The sequence below is a fragment of the Cucumis sativus genome, chromosome 7 (assembly GCF_000004075.3).
Source record: "Cucumis sativus cultivar 9930 chromosome 7, Cucumber_9930_V3, whole genome shotgun sequence".
NCBI classification, from domain to species: Eukaryota; Viridiplantae; Streptophyta; class Magnoliopsida; order Cucurbitales; family Cucurbitaceae; genus Cucumis; species Cucumis sativus.
The window spans coordinates 10,601,164-10,625,940 of record NC_026661.2 but is presented as its reverse complement, the minus strand read 5'-3'; the positions used below and the strand labels follow the sequence as shown (position 1 = coordinate 10,625,940).

Genomic DNA, 24,777 nt, shown 5'->3' with positions numbered 1-24,777 from the left:
TTGTTTGTAATTTTGGCTTGGTAAATTTATCATTTTACCACTACAAGGAATTGAGGAATGCCCAACGCCACCAAGTGTCGGTTATTGTACCCAACGACATTGGAATAACCTCTTTTGACGTCACAAATGCTGTTGGAAAGACCGTCGGGGGTATACATCGGGGGAGCAAAGCTCGACATGCCAACGAGATGGCAATGGGAATGACCTATTCTTGACCCCTTCAATGCCGACGTCGACGACATTGGCTTATTCCCGATGATGTCTTCGTGTGTCGAGCGTACTATTCTCCCAATGTGACGTCGGATGAACTTTCCTCGACGTCATCTTCACAACATTAAGAAAGGTTCATTATGCTCGACGCATTGTATGTGTTAGAAGAAATTATTATTATTATTATTATATATATACATATATATATTAAATTATTTTATTCAAAATGATTTTTTTTGTTATTTTGAGGTGACTATTGGGTTCTAATTATATAAATTCAAAAAAATTATGAAAGACAACAAACACAAAATTAATAACAAATTATTAAAATAAAAAATTGTTATTATAAAATTAATTACTAAGTCGAAATGTATAAGGAAAATTATAAATGGTTTAAATTCTTCAAAACAATTACATGAAAAGGAAAAAAACTACACTATCTCCTAATTATTACCATAGATGTCAAATTCAAAGAATTCCAAACCTAAAGTGACGTAAAAGTAAATTTAGATATATATAACCAATGAAAAATTAAACAACTTACAAGTCTAAAAAATACGTACCCAAAGTGTTCAAGGTTCTCTTTGTCTCTAACTCATTTCCTCGATCATCTTCCTCATTTCTTTCATTTGTTGGGTATGCAACTCCAACGTTCTTTGTTGTTTTTCAATTAATTGTTGAGTGTTGTCAAGACAATCTTTTAATTCGCTAATCTCCTTGGCGTGCATCTCTTAAGCAACTGATGTAGACAAATTAAAGAATTGGCAACAATCTTTCGGGACTTAGGCTTAAGGCCCTAAACAAGACCTTTTGAGTATAGCCCGATTACCTACCCAAAACTGTTTTGCATATCTCGTCTCCAGAAAATGGCTGAGAGCCTTCTGGGGTGGGTTGGGACTGGAGTTCAAGCATTTGATTCTGCATAAAAAAATATAAGTTATTAGCTGACAATTAAAAGTAGAAAATACAAAAAAAATGTTTTCACAAATTAAAAGTCCATAATTATTGACATGATACTTTGCAACCTCTAAAATTTGGGACATTTCCTCTCTATACTCAGCCCGAGAACTTATTCCTAAGTTTCATTCAACCTTTGTCCATCGTTAAATGTCCTAAAAAATAAATAGGTTTGATTAGTGTTATATTCCTCCTCTCAAATGCTCGAAATAACTCCATGAACAAGTTATATGCCCAATCTCCTAACTTTCAATAAAGCTAAGTTGAAAACCTACCTAACACTTCTAAACATACCTAACACTTCCCTTATAAGCTACCTAACACTTCAAACCCCCAAAACCACTAACAAACTAGAAACTAAGTTTGAACTAAAGAAGCTACCATTAACCACAAGATAGACATAAGAAATCTACCTCATTTTTATCAAACAAAACTATTAACAATTAAAAATCTAAGTTTAAACTAAAAGCTATGTAAGTGCAGAATAACCGGAACAAATCTCAACCACAAATTAAAGAAATTTTAATACCATTATAGTCGACCAAAAATTCAATATAACCTAAAATTGAAATTGAAATTGAAATTGAAATTCAACTTTAACTTCAATCTCGACTTCTAACAACATTTCAAATTTGAATTTAATACTAAAATCTACAACTAATTCAAAATCTAAATACTAAAACTAATTTGAAATCTAAAACCTAAAACTAATTTGAAATGTGAATACTAAAAACTAATTAACTAAAATAAAACAATAACTAACTAAACTAAACCACTTACTGGAATGAAGGGCGATGGCGGCAGATGACAACGAACGACGACAAGTGGCATCGTGGATTTCTCTCCTTCTCGGTCTCTCTCTCAAATTGGCCTTCTCCTTTTCAATTCCGTGATTCACAGAACTGAAAGTGGATTTTTATAGGGAAACTTTCGATGCACTTCGAAGACGTCGGGAGACCCCCTATTTCCAATGTCATAAGTAAAACGTCGAGAATAGGGTCCACCTCTCACGAAGTTTTACTTATGATGTTGCAATTAGGGTTCACTTCTCTCAACATCTACTGTATGGCTTCAGGGGAAGTAGAACAATTATTTTATTGTATATATTTATCCGACGTAGTCAACATAAACGTCGGAAATGCCGAAACTTTCCCCAACGTCATGCATTCAGACGTCAAGAAAAATGCAAGAATTAAATATTAATTTATATTTCTCCGATGTCTTGAACCACGAAGTCAGGACTACTTGTCTTGATTGACGTGTATTTTTTGGTGTTAGAGATAAGCCCTTTTTCGATGTTGCTTTCGCCGATGCCTATTTCTGCGATGGAGGAGTCCCATTTTCTTGTAGTGTACCCTTAAGAGTATATCTTGTTCCTTAAGTCTTAGCTGATTCTCTAACGAGTAATTGGTTGAATGCTCAACCTATAAACCGAATCCCGCTCAGACCAATGAGAGGGCGGAGTCCCTTTGTTCAAGACATGAAGTAAGCACTTAAGGGAACAACCTATCTATTAACCTTAAGTGTAAGTATCAACGAATTCCATCTTATACCCTATGTCTCCAGCTATCCATTTAGTTTTATCGCTGAAATGAGAGGACTTTTGAGCCAATGCTGATAAATTCTCCTTACCTAAATAGATCTAAGGATAATCTTGTTTGAATATGAGTTCATAATTAGGTCAGGATTATGGTCGAGTTACCTAGGTCATTAATAATCAAAATAGTTAGTTTTAATCACTTAACGATGTTATAATGTAAAAGAGACTATTTCATGGTTTGATTATATACAATCTCATTTTATAGGATGTCCCCACTCACATGATATACACTACATGAGTGTCTTGGGATCACACTGTTTGTACTAATTGCAAAGTGGGCCGCATCCATAATGTCCTCTGGCCATTTAGACTATTATTACTCGAACTTGATCCACTTTTATGTCTCAGTATAAAGTTCAAGTAATCATACTATAATAACAAAACCTTGTTTATTGGATTTTGAGTTTTATAACAAACAAATATTTTATTCAATAACAATTTATTGAACAATACTTCAAAAACTTTGTTGAATAATAGAAAATTTTAACATCTACAAATCACGAGTTTTAGAACGTAAAACTTAACATTTACAACATTGCATGATCGGTTTAATTCAAGAATATTGAAAACGCTTAATAACTTAGACTATCCAAATTTTATTATTCTTAGTGAACCCCATGCGAATGTTAGGGTTTTATGGACACTATCAAACCCAACTAACCCAACATCTAGTTTAGTTAAGTTATTAATTAATAAATTTGGGTGCTAGCTTAATTATGACAGCCATTGAAGGCCAGTACGATGTCTATAGGGTGCTTTCATAGTTCTACCACTTTATATTTCTGCACACAACCCTTCTCCATTCATTGCTTTAATTAGAAAATTAACCACCGTGAACCTATCATCCTGCTTCCCTATGAACCAACCTGATTCTCCAAACAGTACTATCTAAATTTTAGTGGTAGTTCACTTGGTATCACAAATTTTTATTTGTTTGTAAGAACTCTCAACAAGTTATCGCTATCATATCATCTATTAGAAGAAAAGAAGTAGCTAGGTTTACCAATTAAATAACAAAATACAACCTAATAATAGCTATCTGTTATTATTAGGTTGTATTTTGCTATTTACTTGGTTATTTCTTAACAATCTTTTTCCTCTTTTGATCATGTGTATAAATACCCATTGGCATAGAGACATAATTAATGTGATTGAAATAAAACATCAATTTCCTAAACCAAAATGTTTATTTGAAATTATCGATTTATTAATAGTAAATACCACTTTTACAATGTCAATAAATAACCAATCAAAATGTTTGGTATATTTTTCATTATCAAAAGTAAATATTACATTTACCAAATCAATAAACATGACCATTAATCATAAACCAAATTCAATCCCTCCAGAAAATATATGAATATTGATCTCCTTTGGATCTTTATTATTCAACAAATACCCCTTCTTGTTTTGAACATAACTAAGAAATAGGAATCCAAGTTCAACAACGAATTATGTCTTTTCTTGTTTTGAACATATTATTAATTCAAAATCTCTATTTCCATGCCTTATTATTTTGAACATTACTAAGTAATAGATCAAACCCTAAACTTAAACAACAAATACCCCTTCTTGTCTTTGAAACATAGCTCCAAAATTGTGTTCTCTCCTATGGATATTTATTATAATTCTCTCCGTATCTATAGATCGAACGAATATCCCTTCTTGTTTTGAACATTACTAGAAAACATAAAACCAACTTATACAACAACTGCTTCTTTCTTGTTATGAACATAACATCAGAATTTATCATACCCGATGGATCTTTATTATTCTCTCTATTTACTACAAATGTTCCTTGTTTTCAACATTAAATACTAAAAATTATAACCTAATTAATTTAATACAACAAATACCCCTACTTGTTTGAAACATCAATCCCAAAATCTACTATATGTATGGATCTTTATTACTTTTTCAATGTCGTGGGCAGGTTGAAGGTGGAAGAAAACCCTAATTGATACAAGAACATTGAGGATGAGAATAAGGATTTTTTATACGTTTTGTTTGGTACGAATTTTATCGTGTTTTCCTAGGCATATCTATCTTTCTTGGTCAACACTAATTCTTTGAAAGAACCGTTTCTGTTATCCAACTCTTTAATTTGTTTATGATATCTTAATTAACTTTCTATCGTCAACCACTCTTTATCAGATTCTCTTTCAGCCCTCCTTGTGAGATTCTCTTTCAATCCTCCAAGTGGAAATTTTGGTTGCCACACTACTGCAAAATATATATACCATCACTCATGAACCGTAGCAAATTTAGAGTAGAGAATGAAAATGAGTCATTAAAAGCTTATTTCACTTGTTTTGGTGAAAAAAAAGGAGTTTTCATGATAATCTTTTTGTGTACAAAATTTTTGACTAGAAAAGGGTCATTAAAGCCAAAAATCGCATCTTTTGTAGAGAGACGAAGTTTTTCGAAATTTATGAACATTCTTTCGTATCATTAATTAATGACTTAGAAATATAGTCATTAGTTATAAGCAAATGAAAAAAAAAGACTGATTTTGACAGGTAAATATGAAAATTTGACAACTTTTTGGTATCATCAATTTATGACAAAGCTTTTTTACTACAATTATTTTCCTCCGTCCTTTTCCTTACATTTTCAATTAGGACTTTTTTCCCTTTTCTCTTTTAAGTTGCAGCAGTCAATCCCAATAGTTAAGGGAACAAATTCCCTCTTCAACTCATCTCTCACACACTTGCCGCCCGCCTCCATTTTGAGCTTTTTAAAAGTAATCCTTGCAAGTTGTGATCTTTCTGCTCATGATGTTGTTAATGAAGGTTAACTGTATGGAGGAAAGAAATGAAGAGGAACAGCGAAAAGAATCTGAAAAAGAGAATTAATTAATTTACAAGCACTAGTAACTAATATGGTGGTGGCTTGTGGTATCTGAAGGTATTTATGTTATTGTGTTAGCCAAGACTTAGAAGCTTTTGTTTTTAGTTTTCAGTTAGGACTTGTGTATAAACTTTGATTTAGGTTATCAATCTAAGTAGACACATCCTGATACAGTTAGCATGACAATAACTTTTCAATAATTTTGAAACTCCCACTTGATAGTGATCTCATAATTGCGTTAAAAGAAGGTGAAAATTGTGATCTCTTAATTGCTGATACCCATGGGCTTCACAAATTGGAAGCTTCTTCTCTTTTTGAAAAAATGCGTCAAATTTTTTAAGCAATGGTCTTTTTTCTTGTACTTATTAACTTTATGGTCATTTGATTTATATTGTTTGATCTTGTTTTGATCATTTATTTGAGTTGATAAGCATATATATCTTGACTGATTGTAGAATGAAAAATAAGAAGTTACACTAATTCTGAATTAGATATATAAGAAAAATTCGAAGAATATATTATTTTTTCTTACTAATTGATAGTGCAGAAGTTTGGTGATAAAATTTGGGAGTAAGAGCATGGCATTGAATTTGTGATATTGTTGTTACATGCATGTTTAATGATTTGACGTTGGACGAGAGGTTTCTTTCATGTTGTATGCTTAGAAGATTGGTTGATACACATCATTGGCGCATGATCTTGAGAGATTTATCTTTGGCCTTATTTGCAGCTCAAGGAATATAATTAAGCCGCTTTCTTTGATAAAACTATTCCTTCTGTGGTTTTCATGTCAAGTTTCTATATGCTAAAAGTTCGTTAGATTTGTAGTTTTAAGAGTATTGACCACAAACAAATTTATCATCAAGTGTGAATTATATTATGTTCTAAATTTTATTACTTTCAGAAGATCACGATGAAACTCGAGAGATCCCGGTCCAATTTTGGTGCTCTAACTGTTCAGCAAGTTAAACGAATTAAATTATATCTGGATGCTCAATCCCAGTTCAATCTTGGCTCATCCGATGCTCTGTTCTTGATCTTCTCGATGAAGGAGCAGTTACTTCTCGAGGTGACTTGAAACCCCTGAATGCAGATTCTCAGCTCAAAACCCTACAACTAAATTCAACAGAAAAATTAATTAGTTAGTTAGAGGTTGTTATCTTCACCGTCATTGAATAACTTTGTAATGTAATAATAACTATATGAACTCTATATGAAATATCAGAGTGAGAGAAAAAGAGAGAAAAGCTCCGTGGCTGCTTCAAAGTGGACATAGGCTCTAATTAGTCGAACCACTGTAAATTTGTTGTGTTCTTCTCCTATTCCTTGAAATCTCTGTCAATGCTTTCTTACTAAGCCTTACAAATCTGCTCTTTAAGAGAGGTTAGTATCATTGCATATATCGAGCGAGTTAAGGCTGAGAGATCACTGTTGTTGAAGCCGAGATTAGTATCATTATTTCTATAACAACATGTATATTTAGTTTTGTCATACCTTCTCTACATTTTACTCCTTTCTCTTTCATGTTTAAAAATCAATCTTTTAGATTTTGTGAATTAAATTTTGAAACTAAAAATTGAAATAAATTCTAAAGTTCTATAAATGTAAAATTTGGACTAATTTCAGTAGTAATGATTTTTTTCTTTAAATTAATGATAAAAATAGAGTAACCATCTATCAAAGAATAAACAAAAGAAGGGTTTAAGTTGAAAGTATTGTCAGAATTAAATGTTGTAGAGTACACGACCTTTCTTAATTTTGCAATGTGGATGTATGGTCAAAGTTATTTGTCACACCCCACTCTAAACATCTGATTGCTGGGCTCGAGATGTGGTGTGATGTCAGCCGAAGTCATTCACCTCTGGAATGACTTCAACTGACCTTTGACATGAATACATGAAACATTTGCCAGCAAAAGTCTTTAACTTTGAAATACTTTGAAACCATAGTGTGACCCTTTTGAAATGCCTTTTATAAATACCAAGTAAAATGTACAAAACATGAAAATATAAACTTTTAATTTAAATATAGTAATACTTTTAACAAATCTATTCGTTTCATGATAAAATATTCGATTGGCATGATAGTAGTAAGTTTAACACGCAGAGAGTCACAATCTGTACCTGGAAAGAGGGAAAACATGTTGAAAGAGTAAATTGAAAGACTTAATGAGCAACAATTTTATCAAACAAGTTTTCATAAATAGTTTAATATAAAACTGAAGCTTAAATACATTTGTCAATAAACTGTCATTTTATAGCATGAAATTTGAAACATTTGCATTTGCTTTTTGAAGACAATGTTCCATAGCCACAAACAATATTAAATCTCTTCGTCTGAAGACGGAATAGTCAATAGGAAACAATTTTCACTTTAATCGTCCTCCTTTAAGGCATAAATATATACCCTTCCTGATAGCTCATAAAATATAGACTCATCAACCCTACCATTAGTATGTAGTTAACCACATGTATACAATAGGTCTCATGGAATATTCCGGCTAGGAAAAGACATTTGAAAACATTGAAACATTTCCTTTGCACTCATCAGTGAATCATTCAAATTATAGCATAGCTTGAAATATCAATTCAGTAAACATTTATCATAAACCATATCTTTGAACAATAACTTGAAATTCACGTTTATAAAACATTTCACAAACTATTGCTTGTGTAGCTTGAACCATGTGTAATAAATACTTTAGAAATCAATGTGTTACTCACAATACTTTTTTGTATCATTCGTTGGAATTCCTCTTAAGCCCCTTGATATGAAAAATCCATATTTAATCCTTAATTAATTTCTTGATCATGAAAATATCCAAAACTTCCCTTTAAAATTTTCAAAATAACCTTTATAACATAAAAATTTCACCCATCTCCCCAAATTTTTCGTCCAAAATACATGACTTGACTTTGAAAAATCATAACTTAAATCCATAACTCTTTTGATAAAACTTTATTCTACAAAGTTGCTTTAAAATGTCTTAATTTTCTTACCTGAACATTTCATAGCAAAATTCCAAAGGTAGAGTTTTGTAGCTCCCTAGGAATGAACCTTGTTTGAATTCTTTTTGAAAATGACATTCTTGCCTTCTTTGATCCAAAACGCAAACCTTCTCGCATCCAAATTGAAGAACAGTCCTCCTCAACAAACTAGAAACAATTTTTAAGATTTTAATACTAATTTTAGTGAATTTTCATGAGTGAGTTGTGGGAAACTCTTGGCTGAAGTTGTTTATTTATAGGGAGCCTTGCATTAAAAAGAGTTAACACATCCTCCTTGCTTAAATCCACACTTAATCTCATTCTTACACCTTCTACTTCTAATTCACCTCATAAAATGCATGAAAAGTAATTAAGACACTTGGATTTAGTCTTAAATTGATTGCTGTAAACATGCCACATAGTTGTCAAAAAAATGCATAACTAACCTCTAAAGGTCTTCTCTCATAGCCTTGATGCCCAACCCAAAACGCCTAACCTCTATGTCCTTCTTTCTCTCCAACTTGTCCAACATTGCTAAGACATCCGAAATGCATCTTAACTACTTGCCTTTACTACTTGTCTTAATAATCTTTTTGGAGGGTTATTTAGTCCTCTTTTAATTGCCCACCAAGTCCAAACGCCTAAGGTGTGGACTTAGCTAGTTTTTTCCTCTTTTCAACTTAACTTCCCTTTAACTTAAACATAGAACCTTAATGCCTTTTCCAAGAATTTTTACTTTCTTTTTCTACAAATTTCATTCTCTCTTGTCCTTGCTAAAACTTAACAAGTTCTAAAGATTTAAAAATTTTGGGGGTTTCACATTATGACCGACGCATGGATGTTAAGAATGTGCGTTCCTTGATGAAAAATTTGAAGAAAAGGTTTATATGGAACAATCCGAAGACTTTGTTATCCAAGGTCAAGAAAACAAAATCTGTAAGTTAGATAAATCTTTTTATGGTCTGAAACAAAATTCTAAGCGATGACAGTAAAAATTTGATAGGCTTATCATGTCTACATGTTTCAAAGTTAATGGAAGTGACAAATGCATCTACCATAAGTTCGAAAATACAATCTTTACACAATATTGTGTTTGTATGCAGATGATTTATTAATTCTTAGGTCAAATTTACACATCATGAAAGACTTAAAGAAGTTAGTGTAATCTTATAGATAAAAGTAACTAGGGTATGAGAAGGAAATTTCTTTGTATCAATCTCACTATGTAGAAAAGATTCTAAAAAAATATAATTACTTTAAATGTAAACAAACTTGTACTTCTTATGATCCTGGTGCGAAGTTGTTCAAGAACACTAGTGACAGTTATTGAGTATGCGAGCATCATAACAAGTTTTATAAGATATACTGTTGACTGCACTAGCCTTGATATAGCTTATGTTGTAGGATTAATTTGTAGGTTTACAAGCAAACCTAGTATAGAGCATTGGAATGTTGTGGGAAGGGTTATGAGATAGGAAAATTACATTAGATGACAAAAAAATTTAGAAAAAAATAGCTCATAGCACATCTTTTTTGCATATTGCGAATATGACAAATATAACAAGTAATTAATGATATCAGACGGTTATTATATGACTATAAGAGGGCTATCATAGGGTTATTCGCTTTTAAATTTGTTAGTTTTGTAATTTAAAAAATATAGTGACATTGACCCTATTATCATAATTTTTTTGCTATTTTTATAAATGCTCCTATGAGATACTCTAAAGAAAACCCAAAACATAGGAATATTGTTTCACAACAATCAATCCTTGCCCCTACAGTTACGACGAGGAAGAAATTTATCGGTGAAATAGAGCCTTAGAACTTGACAATCTTTGTTATTGATCTACAAGAAAACCTAGACAAACAGAGCAAAAAATAATCAACAACAATCAAGAAGCTAATCAAAATTAGGAATTCTTTCAAATCCTAAACCATGGGGTTCTGTTAGCGGTTATGAAGAAAAAATTGATAAATGGAATTCAAAGGTTTCACAAGGGAGATGACGAAATGAAGAAGCACTTTCACCCCAGAGATTTTCAAAGGAATATCATAACAAATATTCAAATGAAGGTGACAGTGAGGAGGCAATGACTGAAAGTAGGAGAAGAGTTTATAGAGAGATGTGGAGAGATGGACTTGTACATGAAGCCTACTAGTGAAGGCATGGCTAATGATGATCAGACGAGGGACGAAACAACAAAAGCAAGTAGCCATTGTTTGGACGAACGACTTCGAGATTGGAATGTGAGAGCAAAGAGACAATTACGAAGGGGTTTTTAGGTTGAAGGGTGTGTCTGAGAAGGTTGTATATTTTAAAGTAAAACGATGATACTACAAACAAATAAAATGGAAGTTTGATTTTTTTTTTTTTACTATTTCTGCAGAATCTTAAAAAACCAAAGCTGCATTTTTAATCGTGAAATGATAAAAAATAACCAAATATTTACTTTTATAGAAAAATCATATGTAATAGATTTTTATTTTTTAATGATTTTTCTTGTATAAAGTGTAAATAGTTTGTTTTGTATTATTATTTTTTAAGAAAATGTAAATTTTCATAAATATAACAAATCGGTAAAATATTTACGACCCGTGTAACAAAATGAAAATATCCATGAAACTGACCATATTAAATTTTTTTTTTTTAGGTTTTTCCTTTCTTTTCATCGTTTTTCTCTTCCTGTTATGTGATTGTTCTTTTCTTTCCATCGTCTTTTTCTCTTCTTCTTCTATAGTTTTTCTTTTACTTTTTTTTCAAATTATTATTTGGTTGAAAATTGTGTACAAAATATAAAATATATATATATATATATTTAAAAAACTATTGAGATATTTGATAACCACGATTCTGTACCAAAATAGTCAAATCTAAATCATCGTATACAAAGAATCTTAAAACAAAATTATTTAAATTTGGATAGTCAAATGTAAATAATCAAATCTAAACGACCATGTTCCAAATATAAACGATCGTGTACCAAAAATCTTGAAAAAATATAGTTGAGATTTGACTATCCAAATTTAAACGCCACATAATTATGAAAAAAAATCGTTTAGATTTGGCTATCCAAACATAAACGATCTGTACCAAAAAATATTGAAAAAAATTGTTTAGATTTGGTTCTAAATCTAAATGATCGTGAATGTAAATGATAGTTTTCGTGCTCTGAATGTCAATTAATCACAGAAATTTTGGTATTTTTGATTGTGGGCCTTTGAAGTTTTTCTGTTTTAAAAACGGTTGTATATCGTGTAAATATTTTGCTATTTTATTATATTTTAAAAAATACATCCTTTTAACATTTCAAAATTGTTTTATTATAATTTTTGCAACAATAATAAAAACAAGTAGTTTAGATAAATCATAAATCTCAGTATTAAAAAAAAAGACAAAAACCCCATATGAATTAATTGTGTACAAATAAATATTGGTGAATGTTTCCGAATTTTAAATCCTAATTCACATGTTCATTTGAATGTAGTACTCATTGGTTGTGATTGGATTTTGATGCTCAAAACCACATAGATAGCTTTTCAACCCATTTTTGAAATAAACCTAAATCAAATGTGCTTTCTGCTTTCTCTCCATTTCTTTTAACCATTTATACACTCAAATAAAGTCAAATTAGAATTTGGAACTAGAAAATATTTTATTTTATTTTATTTAAAATATACCTAATTAATTCAACAAGTTTTTAGTTATTGGTATGTTTTGGTCCCCAGAGTTTCCATTTGGCCAATTTTAGTCCCTCAATTTTATAAAATAGGTTTATGAGGCTGTCATTGTATTAATTAGGTAGTTTTATACTTTATTTAAAAATATTTGTAATTTAAAAAGAATAAAAGTAATTTATTTCTTCTCTCTCTCTCTCTCCCATTCCATTCTCCTTTCTTATAAAAACACCAAATTATAAAAGAATAAATTTTAAAAGGCAGATTATAGCTACGTATTGTTTCTTTGGGATCATAAACCCAATAATATTTATGATCTTTATAAGTTGATTAGTAATGTTGTAGGAAGTTGAGCAGATTTTGATGCGATTTTCACTACATAATTTCACTCTCTGCATTCTCCTATATGCATTTTGGAAAAAAAAAAAGAAAGATGAATATTGAAGAGAGAGGAAAAAACAAACACACTCACACACACACATCAACTATGAATTAAGATGCTCAAAATTTCCATTAAAACCTAACAATACTTTATTAGAGATAAAACGCTAAAAATATCACAAACAATAATAAGAAATTAGAAGGAAAAGAAAAACTTTCTCTACATTACCCTTTAGTTTATTTTTCCTTAATTTTTGTTTTCCTTTTTGCTTCTTATTGATCTGTTCATTTATTTGTTCTAAAGTCGCACAAAATCAAGGAAGCCGTAAATTTGAGGAACCATTTCTCCATTGAATCCTTCCAATTCCTTGAAAGCCAAAACCTTCAACTCTTCAATTTTCTCTCTCTTTCTCTCATTTTCCTTCCCTCCAAACACAATTTGTGTTAATCCTTTAACAATCCCCACCAATTTCCCATATTTCCTCATCTTTTCTATTTCCTCTTCATTTCCACCTCCCATTATAGCTCCACACGCGCCCCCACACGCGTGTAACCCACCTTCCGTCTTCTCTATCACTTCCTCCACCGTTGCCTCCTCCTCCAGTCCCCTGAATTGCCCCCCAATCCACCCCTCCGTCCCCATCGCTCGTGCCACTTCCACCATCACTCGTCTAACCCGCTCCGACCCCCTCTCGCTCCAGTCGCAAGATTCCGCCAAAATCTCGAACCCCATCGGAGTTATTCCGTCGCCAGTCATCAACTGGACGTTGGATCCGTACACACGGTCAACAACGGAGGCGCGTTTTCCACGCGCCGTCAGTGGAGGGTATTCATGAGTGCACGTTGCAGCGTAGATGAGTTGGATCGCAGTAGCCGCCGCCATCGCCTGATCACGGTGACCGCCGACGAGCTCGCAGGCGGCGATACAAAGTGCAGGAGCGGAGTTTCGTGGGGCAGAGAAGATGAAATGTCCCAAGGGTTCATACACCGCCACTGGGTCCTTGACCGGAATGACCCGCCGGAGATGATCCTCGATATCTTCGTTTATGGCGGCCCAGTAGGAGGGAGTGATCTGCGACATGACGGCGGCGGACCTCGGGGGAAGTCTGACATAAGGCATCGGTGGGAGGGAGTTTGTTTGGAAGAACTTGGGGCGTGCTAGATTTGGTTGAAGTTGAAGAAGATTGAGAGAGATCGCCATTAGAGATGCAAAGTGCTAATAGAATTTTGGAGACATTTTATTTATTTGGAGTCCTCATTTATGTTTGTTTCATAACTTCGGTCAGCGGTCAGCGGTCAGCAGATTTGGTAATGGTTTATAATTTTGAGTTGTTTTAATTTTAAGTTTCTACAATAGTTTAATTTAGTTTTTTTGTTATTTTTAAAAAAGGATAGAAATTATATTGGAGATTTTTCCAAATAAAATGGAGCAAGTGATATTTTGTCATATATATATATAATTAAAAAAGAACACATTTATTTTTTTTGAAGGATTATTTTAAATGATAAATGATAACATTGTTTTTAAAATAAAAAATGAAAAAAATAAGAAACCACATTTTGCATATGATATTTGTTTTTGCTTCTTTTTTGGGCAATCATTGTCTGAATCGAGTACCAAGTTACTTAGTATAGTTCAAAGGCATCATCAACCCTCCTTTAAATCCCTTTGAAAAAATATAGTGTATTTGTCCCATATCTAATTCTAGACCACCTAATTTAAAGAAAAAAAATTTGAGAATGAACTCCATAAAGTTGAAGGACACCGGGCCAAAAGTTCATAATCACAAATATATCACTAGTCGTACCATCTTCAACTATACATATTTTTGTTCGAGTCGTTATTTTTTCTAAATATCTTTTATTAAAGAGAATATTTCACACGATGATCATATACGACTTGATCTTTACCTATAAAGGCTCGTCCTTTGATTTACATGGGTGAGGTGGCTAATTAAGTCCCTGATTCAATACATCTACCAGTTTTAGAACTTGACAAGCTGAGAATATAATTTCACAAGATGCATGTAATTCCTTCTTTTCCTTATTGAGTAAGTAGATAAGGTAGCTTCTTTGAGTGTTAACTTCAGGGCTTGAATAAGGGGACTCATCCTCTCATTGTCCCAAAAGGGACTTAATTTATGGTTGGACCATAAACAAATTGTTCATTAGATGATCAGTGACACTTGAAGATTTATAGATAATTACAAAGACAACATAGACTTTAACTCAATTGTAGTTACAAACAACTTGTAAAGAAGGATCAACTTTCTTATAATGATTAGATCCATAGACAACATTTCATGCAATGCATAAGAGTGCAATTATCGGCCTATAGTTAGTGCTAGAGCTAGAATTTCAAGTTGGGAGAGGGGGTGGGGGCACGATTTCATAAGATTAGAAGTTTAGCTCATAGAGACTTATGAAATTGTTTCTATATTATGGCCTTCGGGTATAATAGATCTCTAAATTTGTTATTGTGTGTTTGATAGATTCTTATAGTTCAAGTTTATATCAAATGTCTTACCTATATATTTGATAATGTTGATAAAATATTTGTTATATAATGTATAAATCTAACGTTGTGTCTAATAGTATGACTTAAATTGTTTTAACACGTTTTATAACTCACAAGCAATAATACATGAAAAGACCACGCCTTACATTCCTTAGGTGATGAATGGTAAAGTCGAGAGGTAAAATAGGACTTTAGCTGAGCTAGTAGTAGCTATATATTTTACTTAATTTAAGAGTTGTGTCTTATTGGTGGAATGAAAGTATCATTTACCATGTGTTATGTCTTTAATAGAATTTCTAAACATAAAAGCACTACTTCATCTTACAAAATCTTTAAGAATAATAATAATAATAAAAAATCCAAACTGAGTTTGTTTTACTTTAGAACTTGGGGGTATCTAGTTTTTGCTAGGATTCCAAACTCTAAAAAGAAAGTATTTACTCGTAAAGCCTATGGATGTTTCTTTATAGGTTATGCGTTAAATAGTAAAACTTGTAGGTTTTATGACCTAATAAACCAAGTAGTCATTAAGTCAAGTGATGTAAACTTCTTTGAGGATAAATTTCCTTTTAAATCAAAAAATAATAAAGGCTTCAAAATCTAGTAGTTTAACTCTAGATAGAAATCCTACTAAGGAAGCTGACTCAAAGTAAAAAAGAAGCAAAAGAACTAGAAGAATTGTCAAAAACTTTAATTTGAGGATGATTTCCTAACCTTTAATGTAAAAGAAAGATCTTAAAGCCCTAAAAGAAACCTTGTTCTCTGCAGATGACTACTTGTTTGTAAGAAACCACAAATGATGAGATGGACTCTCTTGAGTCGAACAAGACTTGTCATCTAATAGACCTACCTACAGTTGTAAAGTGATAGGTGTTAAGTGTATCCTAAATAAGAAACTCAAACCTGATGGGACAATAGAAAATTTAAAGCTATAGGTTAGTAGCCAAAGGGTTTAGACAAAGAGAAAATACCAACTTCTTTGACACATTCTCTCCGGTCACTATGGTAACCTCAACCTGTATACTTTATTTTCTCTTGTTGCCCTAAACAACCTCCTAGCACATCAGATGGATGCTAAAACGGTATTCCTTATTGAAAATTTTGAAAAAGAGATTTATATGGAACAACATGAAGACTTTGTCATCCATGGCGAAGAAAATTGAGTTTGTAAGTTAGATAAATTTGTTTATGGTCTAAAACAAGCTCCTATGCAATATTATGAAAATTTTGATAGCCTAATTCCGTCTATAGACTTCGAAGTTAATGAAAGTGACATGCATCTACTATAAGTTTAAAAACAATCTTTGCTCAATCTTTTGTATGTATGTAGATGATTTGTTAATTTATGGGTTTAACTTGCATGTCATAAATGATATAAGAACTATATTGAGTGAAAATTTCGACATGAAAGACTTCTAAGAAGTTAGTGTAATATGAGGAATAAAAGTAACTAGGTTTGAGAAGGAATATTTTTTTGTATCAATCTCACTATATAGCAAAATTCCAAAGAAATATAATTACTTAGAATGTAAAAGGCCAACTTGTACTTCTTATGACCCTGTAGTGTAAAGTTATTCAAGAACATTATCACTATAAGAAATCGAAACAATTGCGACGCCAGAAACAACGTCGGTGAAAGGTGCGTCACCATTGATCACATTTTGCCGATGCATGCAATGTTACGTCGCAAAAAGTATAAATTTAAATTTAATGTATTCACTTTTCCTGACATGTGGTATGTGTGATCTAACTGTTGTATCACACTTCAATTACATGCTTAAACCATACTTTCAAAACTTTGTCTTCCCACACCTTTAGTTAAGCAAATACACCTGCCAACTTGACCTTGAAGGTCAAATTGTGATTTCAAACTACTCTATGCTAAATTATATGTTTAAATTAAATTTTCCATGATTAATTTTTTATTATCTAATCCAAACCCAATAGGTAAAGAGTCATAGATATGGTCCATCCTTTATAAGGTAGAAGTGTGGTTTAAATTTAATTTCATTCCACATTTTCAACATAGAAAAGAAAAGGCCAGTTTTCTTCACTTGCACTTGTGAAGAAGGCAATGCACATCTACTTTGATGTGGATGTGTCAAACTTGAATGGCCTTCAAATTAAAGTTTGAACTTTCACCAGCCACAATAAATAGTTTGAATCTTATTTTAATTCCCAAATTTTGATTTTTGAACTTTTATTCAATAATTCAACTATTATATTTTATTAAAATTTAGAGATTACAATAAAAATTCAAAAGGGTAGAAGACTACACATAGGAAATTTGAAAGTTCACTGGGTAAAAACAAAATAATAATTGAAAAAAAAAAATCTAGGGATCTAATTGAAAGTGAAATCCAACAATAATCATCCTTGAAAGAACAATTGATATAAAATGTTACTTTCAATATTTTTTAATTAGACTTTAATTATAAATAGTGTGTTTGATTATGGACATATTTGATTTAATTTTTCAAGTACTACATACTCAAAATAACTTTTATATATTTTCCAAGTTTAATTTTTTAAAAATTATTTCGTCAATCCAAATAGATTCTATTTTAGAGTACCATGAATATGATTTTTAAAGAAAAAGTAGAGAAATTAAATTGATTAACCATATAATAATTCACTCTTATGCACCTTTGTCAAAATATAAATAAATAAATAAAAGATATTTGGTAGTGGAAATTAAAGATCCGACTGTCACTTTTTTGGGGATTAATTGATGACAACTTTAACACTTTATATATAATATTACACCTAAAATTATAATGAAGAAATTCAAACCTACTACCACTGATTAAAAGAAAGTAAAAGATAATATGTTTATCTGAATCATAATTCATATATTATGAAATCTTATAAAAACATAATCTAAAATTTTTTTTATACATTTTTAAATATACATTCTAGCAAATTTAAAAAGAAATTGTTATGGATATTAAAATATTGAAACTAGTTACAAAATATAGCAAAAACAATATAAATAAAATATAGAAAGTTTGATAAATTTTCCTTAAATAGTTTTATTATTTTGTTATTTTTAAAAATACTCATCCTTTAATTTTGTATTATAAAAAAAAGAAATATTTCCATCTAATTTAAAATTTAAACTACAAAGTAAATTGTCCGATAAGGATTGATTGCATCCTTACAATTTTTATTTCATATATTATATTTCTAAATTATAAACTTCTTTTTTTTTTCTTTTGCAATAATATATTTATAAGAAATCTAGCATTGTTTTACGTTATCTAAAGAGTTTGAGTTGTGTTTAGAAAACTTCACTAGATTTGAATTTTTCAATACAAATAATACTTCTATATGTTGTCCTAGTTTAAAGTGTGGAAATTGTTAAAGACATAACGCCAATGATATTAGAGATCAGTAATTATATTTTAATGTCATTGGTGAAAGTTATAAGATTTGGTTTTAGCATGGTGAAGAAGCTTCCTAGTTCATCACTTCATGGAGAATCCTCTAAGTGTATGTATGAAGAGAATTATGTTGGAAATATAAAGAAAATGGTTGAATTTGCTCGTGAGCAATATTCAAAGGATCAAAGTGGTTTTGAGAAATTTCTTAGTGATGCTGAGTAGCTGTTATACGAAGGATGCAAAAAATTCACAAAGTTGTACATTATAGTGAAGTTGTGTATAACTTAAAAAGTTAGACATGGATGGAGTAGCATCAGTTTCTCAGAACTACTAAAAGCATTAATAGACATCTTACCTTCTACGCTAATGACCTTCCTACATCAATGTATGAAGCAAAGAAAATGGTAGGTGTACTAGGAATAGATTACTAAAAGATTCATGCATGCCTTAATGATTGTTGCTTGTATCGAAAGAAATATGCCAATGCAATTGTGTGCATGAATGCAGTTAATCTAGGTGAAAATATGGCAAAGATGTAAATAAGAAAAAGAAAATACCTACTAAAATAATGTGGTATTTTCCACCTATTCCACAGTTTCAACGGATGTTTAAAAGAGTTGAATGTGCTAAAACTTAACTTGGCATGCTAATGAAAGATAAATTAATGATAAATTACGGTACCCTGCTTGACTCCCCAATATGGAAGTTAGTCGACATCATGTGGCCAAATTTTAGTTCTGAATCTAGGAATCTTCGTTTGACATTATCAGCAGATGAAATAAATCTGTATAGTGATATGAGCTCCAAGTATGGTTGTTAGCCAGTTGTCATGGTGATTTATAATCTTCCCCCATGGTTGTGTATGAAACGAAAGTTCATGATATTATCAATTTTGATTTCGGGTCCAAACCAACCAGGGGATGACATTGGCATATACTTAGAACCACTGATTGATGATTGAAAACTTTTGTGGGATAGTAGTGTGTAATGTTATGATGCTTATAATGAGGAACTATTCAACCTAAGAACAACTATATAGTGGACGATTAATGGTTTTTCAACATATGGAAACCTTAGTGGATGTAGTGTGAAAGAGTATAAGGCATGTACAATTTGTTGAGATAACACATTTTCAATACGATTGAAATATGAAAAAAAAATGGCATACCTTAGGCATCAAAAGTTTCTAGCACATAATCATTGTCGTCAAAAGAAATCATATAATGGTCAACAAGAACTTGAAAGCATTCACAAACCTTTGTTTGGGGAGGTTGTATTTGCAAAAAAACTAAAAATATTGACCTTCAAAGAGGAAAAATAAACAAGAAAAGAAAACACTTAAAAGGAAGCACCAAGAGTTGTTGGAATAAGAAGTTTAATTTTTTCGAGCTCCTCTATTGGAAGCATCTTCATATTAGACATTGTTTAGATGTGAGACATATTGAAAAAAAATATTTGAATGAATATTTTAAGTACACTTCTTGATATTCCAGAAAAAACTAAGGACAGTTTGAATGCTAGACAGGATTTAGCTAATTTAAAGATTTGACTTGAGCTTACACCTATTAGTGGGGATAAAAAATTTTCATTGCCCCTCCTTGTTATACTTTTCCTAAAATCGAAAAATATTTTCTTTTGAAGACGTTATCAGACATGAAAGTTCCTCGGGGTTACTCTTTCGATGTTAGATGTTAGAATTAGTGGGCTTGGCCCTTAGGGTATTTATGGAAAGATTCGATACAAGAAATTCTTGATCTCCCAACGCCATTTTTAAATCGTTGGGAGATAAGGTCTCTCTCGATGCACAAATTGGTGCTTCAGGAGATGCATTATCTCCCGACGCGGTAAGTAATGCGTCGAGAGATCTAAGAGAACTTCAGACGCTAGTACTGCATTGGGAGTTCGTGGCTAATTCCTGATGCAATTTTTGATGCACCAAGAGTTGGCCTTTAATAAACCCTAATCTCCACTTATATCTGTGAAGAAGGGGAATGATACATATTTATGAAGAGAGGTGCTAGGGTTGCTCTGCTCGCCGCAACTAGATACAAATTGTCGTCGTCAATGGCCGCTCTGCTCATCGCCGCCACTCCCTCTGTTTTTGTCTATGTCTCTTGCTTCGTGGTATTGTTTGAAGTAATTTGAATGTAAACCCCTTTGGCTTCATCAATTTTACTCCTTTTGGAACGTTTTCATCTTTTACATTTGTATTTGTTAACGTGTTCCCTTGTTTGTGATCTCTGTATACTTTTTTTACGTCTAATTTATCTTTTAAAGGATAGGAAGATTCTATGGAAAAGAATAAGAGATTAGTAGAACCCATTTTTTATTTTTTAACCATCAAACTTCTCAAGTAAGATAGATGTATAGTAGTGAAAAAAACTCGAGAAATAAGATGGGAGTTTTGGGTGAGTGCTGGAGAAATTTCAACATTCAGGTATTGTTTTTTAAAAGAGAGAGGATCTCCTAACGCATACAATGCAACGTTGGAACTCCTAATGCAGTATACGGCTTCTACAGATCCATTTTATGTGTTGGAAGATCCTCTATTTCTCATGTTGCTGCATTTTATGCGTCAGAAGATCCTCTCCGAACTCATTTCACTTGACCCTCATCCTGACACATATTTATGCCTCAAAAGATCATTTCTCTACGCATTTTCGTACATATCCCAACGGTTTTGTGCGTCGAGAGATCTTTAATTTGTTGTAGTGATTATGAAAATATTTTCCCAAATTCCTAATTTTTTTTTATTCTCTTGTGTATTCTATTTATTGTTCCTCATTGTACCTATTGCAAAATTCATTAGAAAATAATAACATAATATCGTAGTTTGTTTCCTGATACTTGAGTTTTCTCGTAAATCAGTGTAAGTTCTGTGTCTCTACTTTCAATATGGTATCAAAGCAGGACATTGCACACACCCTCGAAACCCTAAAAAACATAACCAATGATGGAAATCAAATAAAGGAGACAACCACCAGTTTTAGTGATATCGTTGCCGTTGTTGTCGCTGCTCAGATCAATACCCCCATAGACGAATTGTTCCGCCGTCTTTAGAAAATGCCAAAAAGTGCATTCTCGTTAATTTTGTAGGCGTTCATATTGTTGAACATGGCTCACGTGTTGTCACTAGATCTACACGTTGAAGCTGGAGCTGCATGCACTAGTCCTTCCTCCTTAGATGGCGCTGACCACCCCATCTATGCAACCCTCTTCTTCATCTGCGACCTATATTGCTCCCCACCCCTTGATTTATGTACTGTCACCTAGTTTTGGTTGGCCACCACCGCTTCTGTTGTCAAATATGTATGCCCTATCACTTACTGACCTTATAAGTTATCATCCCAATGTTAAGAATCCTCAAATTCACTCTACATTTAAGGTTGGTGAATCTTTCGTGCATTCCAACCCTAACGTGCAAGCTTCCTCAGGAATAGCTCAACAACAACTGGAAGAGCTTTGAAAATAGATTGTAGCAAGTGAGGCTACCTTAAGGACGACATCCAATACTACTGTACTGATGTATTCCAAGAATTCAATAACCTCATTCCCTACTTTATCCTCTCCTTATGTGATTAATACAGTGGCTCAACCTACAACATATCATCTTTAGGGAAAAATTTAAATGACAATAACTATTTCTTATGGTCTCAGTTGGTGAAGATGGTTCTTGAAAGACAATATAAATTTGGCTTTCTGACGAAGGAAATACCTCGCCCTCCATCGAAAGACCTATAGGAACGATATTAGAAGGTTGATGACTATATTCTTTGATCCATATTGATCAATAGTATGGAACCCCAGATTGGCAAACTATTACTGTTTACTGCAACATCCAAAAATATTTGGGACACAACTAAGACACTTTACACCTAATGTCAGAATGTCTCTCGCATATACACGTTGAGGAAGTAGGTTCATGAATGCAAGCAAGGAACAATAGATGTCACATCCTTTTTTAATAAGCTTTCTCTTATCTGGTAGGAAATGAACCTATGAAAAGAATTAGTTTGGAGTAGTCCTAGTGATGGTTTGTAGTACTCCAGAATTGAAGAGATATTGACAGAATTTATGACTTTCTTGATGGTCTTAATCCTTAAGTTTGATGTAGTTTGTGGACATATATTAGACCAAATACCAATTTCTTATTGATGGAAGTCTGTTTTGAAATCCACTTCGAGGAAGGCTGCACAAGTACTACGAATATTTTTGCAACTTCTACTATTGATTTCGTTGCTTTTAGTGCAAGGTCCTCTACCAGTAGTAGTGACAAACATAAGGGACGAAAACCAATTCTTTGTTTCTGAGCATATGCATTCCATACATCCCTTTGCGTTAACAAGTTGTTGATGTTCTTACCAAGGGGCTTGTTAGACCAAACTTCGAATTTTGTGTTAACAAGTTGGGCCTCATTGATATTTACGTCCTAACTTGAGGGAGAGTGTTAGAATTAGTGGGCTTGGCCCTTACCGTATGAAAAAATTATGAGAATAATTTTCCTAATTCCTAAATCTTTTTCTTTTTTATTTCCTTGTATATTCTATTTATTCTCCCTCATTGTACCTATTCTAAAATTCATTAAAAAATAATAACAACAAAATATCGTGGTTTTTCTCTCGGTACTCAGGTTTTCATGTAAATCAGTGTGTGCTCTTTGTCTCTACTTTCAATATTGGAAATCTTGTGTCAATAAAAGATTCAAAACTCAATGGCTTAAAATATTATGAATGTCATATCCTCTTAGTGTTAGATTTATTTTAAATATAATAATATTATTAATGTGGCCCATATGCATTATATACTATTTTATCTCTTTCATGCCTATTATTTTATTAGGCTCATTAGGTAACAAGATAATGCCCTAATTAAACACCATGACGAGTGGTGTCTATAAATAGAACCTTAGGGATTAGTCCTCTCACTGTCTTATTAAGTAGTTCATTTTTCCATCAAGATATCTAATTAAATTCTAAAGGAAAGCCAAATGAGAGAAACACAATTCCTCAAGATGATTATTCATGGATCAATGTATGTTATTCTTTAACTAAATTTATTTTGTAAAATCATCTAGTTCAAAGATCTTGACCCTTATGGCTATATGCAATGTTAGAGTTTTATTGTGTAATCATGAAACTAAAGTTTACACTTACAACAATTGCTCCTTGTTGCCATCAGATTTGTGCTTCCAAAACATGTTCAATATGTTATAGCTCGTCTATGTCCTTTTTTCAATTGTATATGTAAAAGTTATAGATGTTATACAAGTTGAGAAGCTACAAGAAGACATTGTGATTACATTATGTTTACTAGAGAAATACTTCCCTTGTTCATTCTTCACGATAATAGTGTAGCTCACTGTACTCCTTATTAGAGAAGTAAAAAATTTTGGGCCCATTTATTTGCGATGGATGTATCCATTTGAAAGCTTTATGATTATTACAAAAAATGTATTCAGAAATTGACATCGTCTATAGGGTTGTATTGGTAAAGGTTAAATGTTAGAAGAAGCTGTTGAATTTTGTTCAGAATTTTGATGTGGAGTAGATCCTATTGGACTTGTTGTAAAAAGTTAATCGACAATTATGACAATTCAGAAATTGGCAGACCATTGTCAAGTGAAGTTACAAACATACCTAAATGAGAGCTCTTACATCAAGCTCATTGATATGTTTTGGAGAATTCTATTGGTGTGCAACCATATATAGAGCAAGTTATTCTGACTACAATCCATTTATTTCATTAAAATTCATGATATTTAAAGTCATAACATTTCAACATCTTGTTGTCCTTCACAAGGAAATATATGATCACATTGCAACAACACCCAAGTAGATAAAAAAACCAGTAATGGATTCAAGATTAATATATTTAAACCTTTATATCTTGGTTACGAGTAAAGGAAGACATGAAATTAGTTATTTAACATAATCCTTTCTCACTTATGTTTCAATTTTCTAAGTCGATATCACTTAGATTGGAATGGAACTTGCAACAGGAGATGTTGATGTTCCAGATAACTTATGGTGGGTTGCTTATGACCCTCATCCAATTGTGACTACTTACCATAGTTACGCTATTAATGGATGTCAATACCACACAAAGTCACATGACACAAATAAAACTATACAGAATAGTGGACTTAGTTTAGTTGGAAAAACAATGCAAGTTTCTAGATCAAAAGATAAAAATCCTATATAATTGAAGAGTTTC

General features: G+C 32.0%; 1 protein-coding gene across 1 annotated transcript; it reads right to left on the bottom strand.

The window, feature by feature from the left end:
• Positions 1 to 12,961: 12,961 nt before the first annotated feature.
• Positions 12,962 to 13,864, bottom strand: LOC101204450 (heterodimeric geranylgeranyl pyrophosphate synthase small subunit, chloroplastic). Its single transcript, XM_004139817.1, has one exon. The coding sequence runs from the start codon at positions 13,862 to 13,864 to the stop codon at positions 12,962 to 12,964; it is 903 nt and encodes a 300-aa protein (XP_004139865.1).
• Between the last annotated feature and the right edge of the window lie 10,913 nt (positions 13,865 to 24,777).

Coding starts and splice junctions, on each gene's coding strand:
- LOC101204450 (XM_004139817.1), bottom strand. CDS start 13,864: ATGGCGATCTCTCTCAATCTTCTTCAACTTCAACCAAATCTAGCACGC.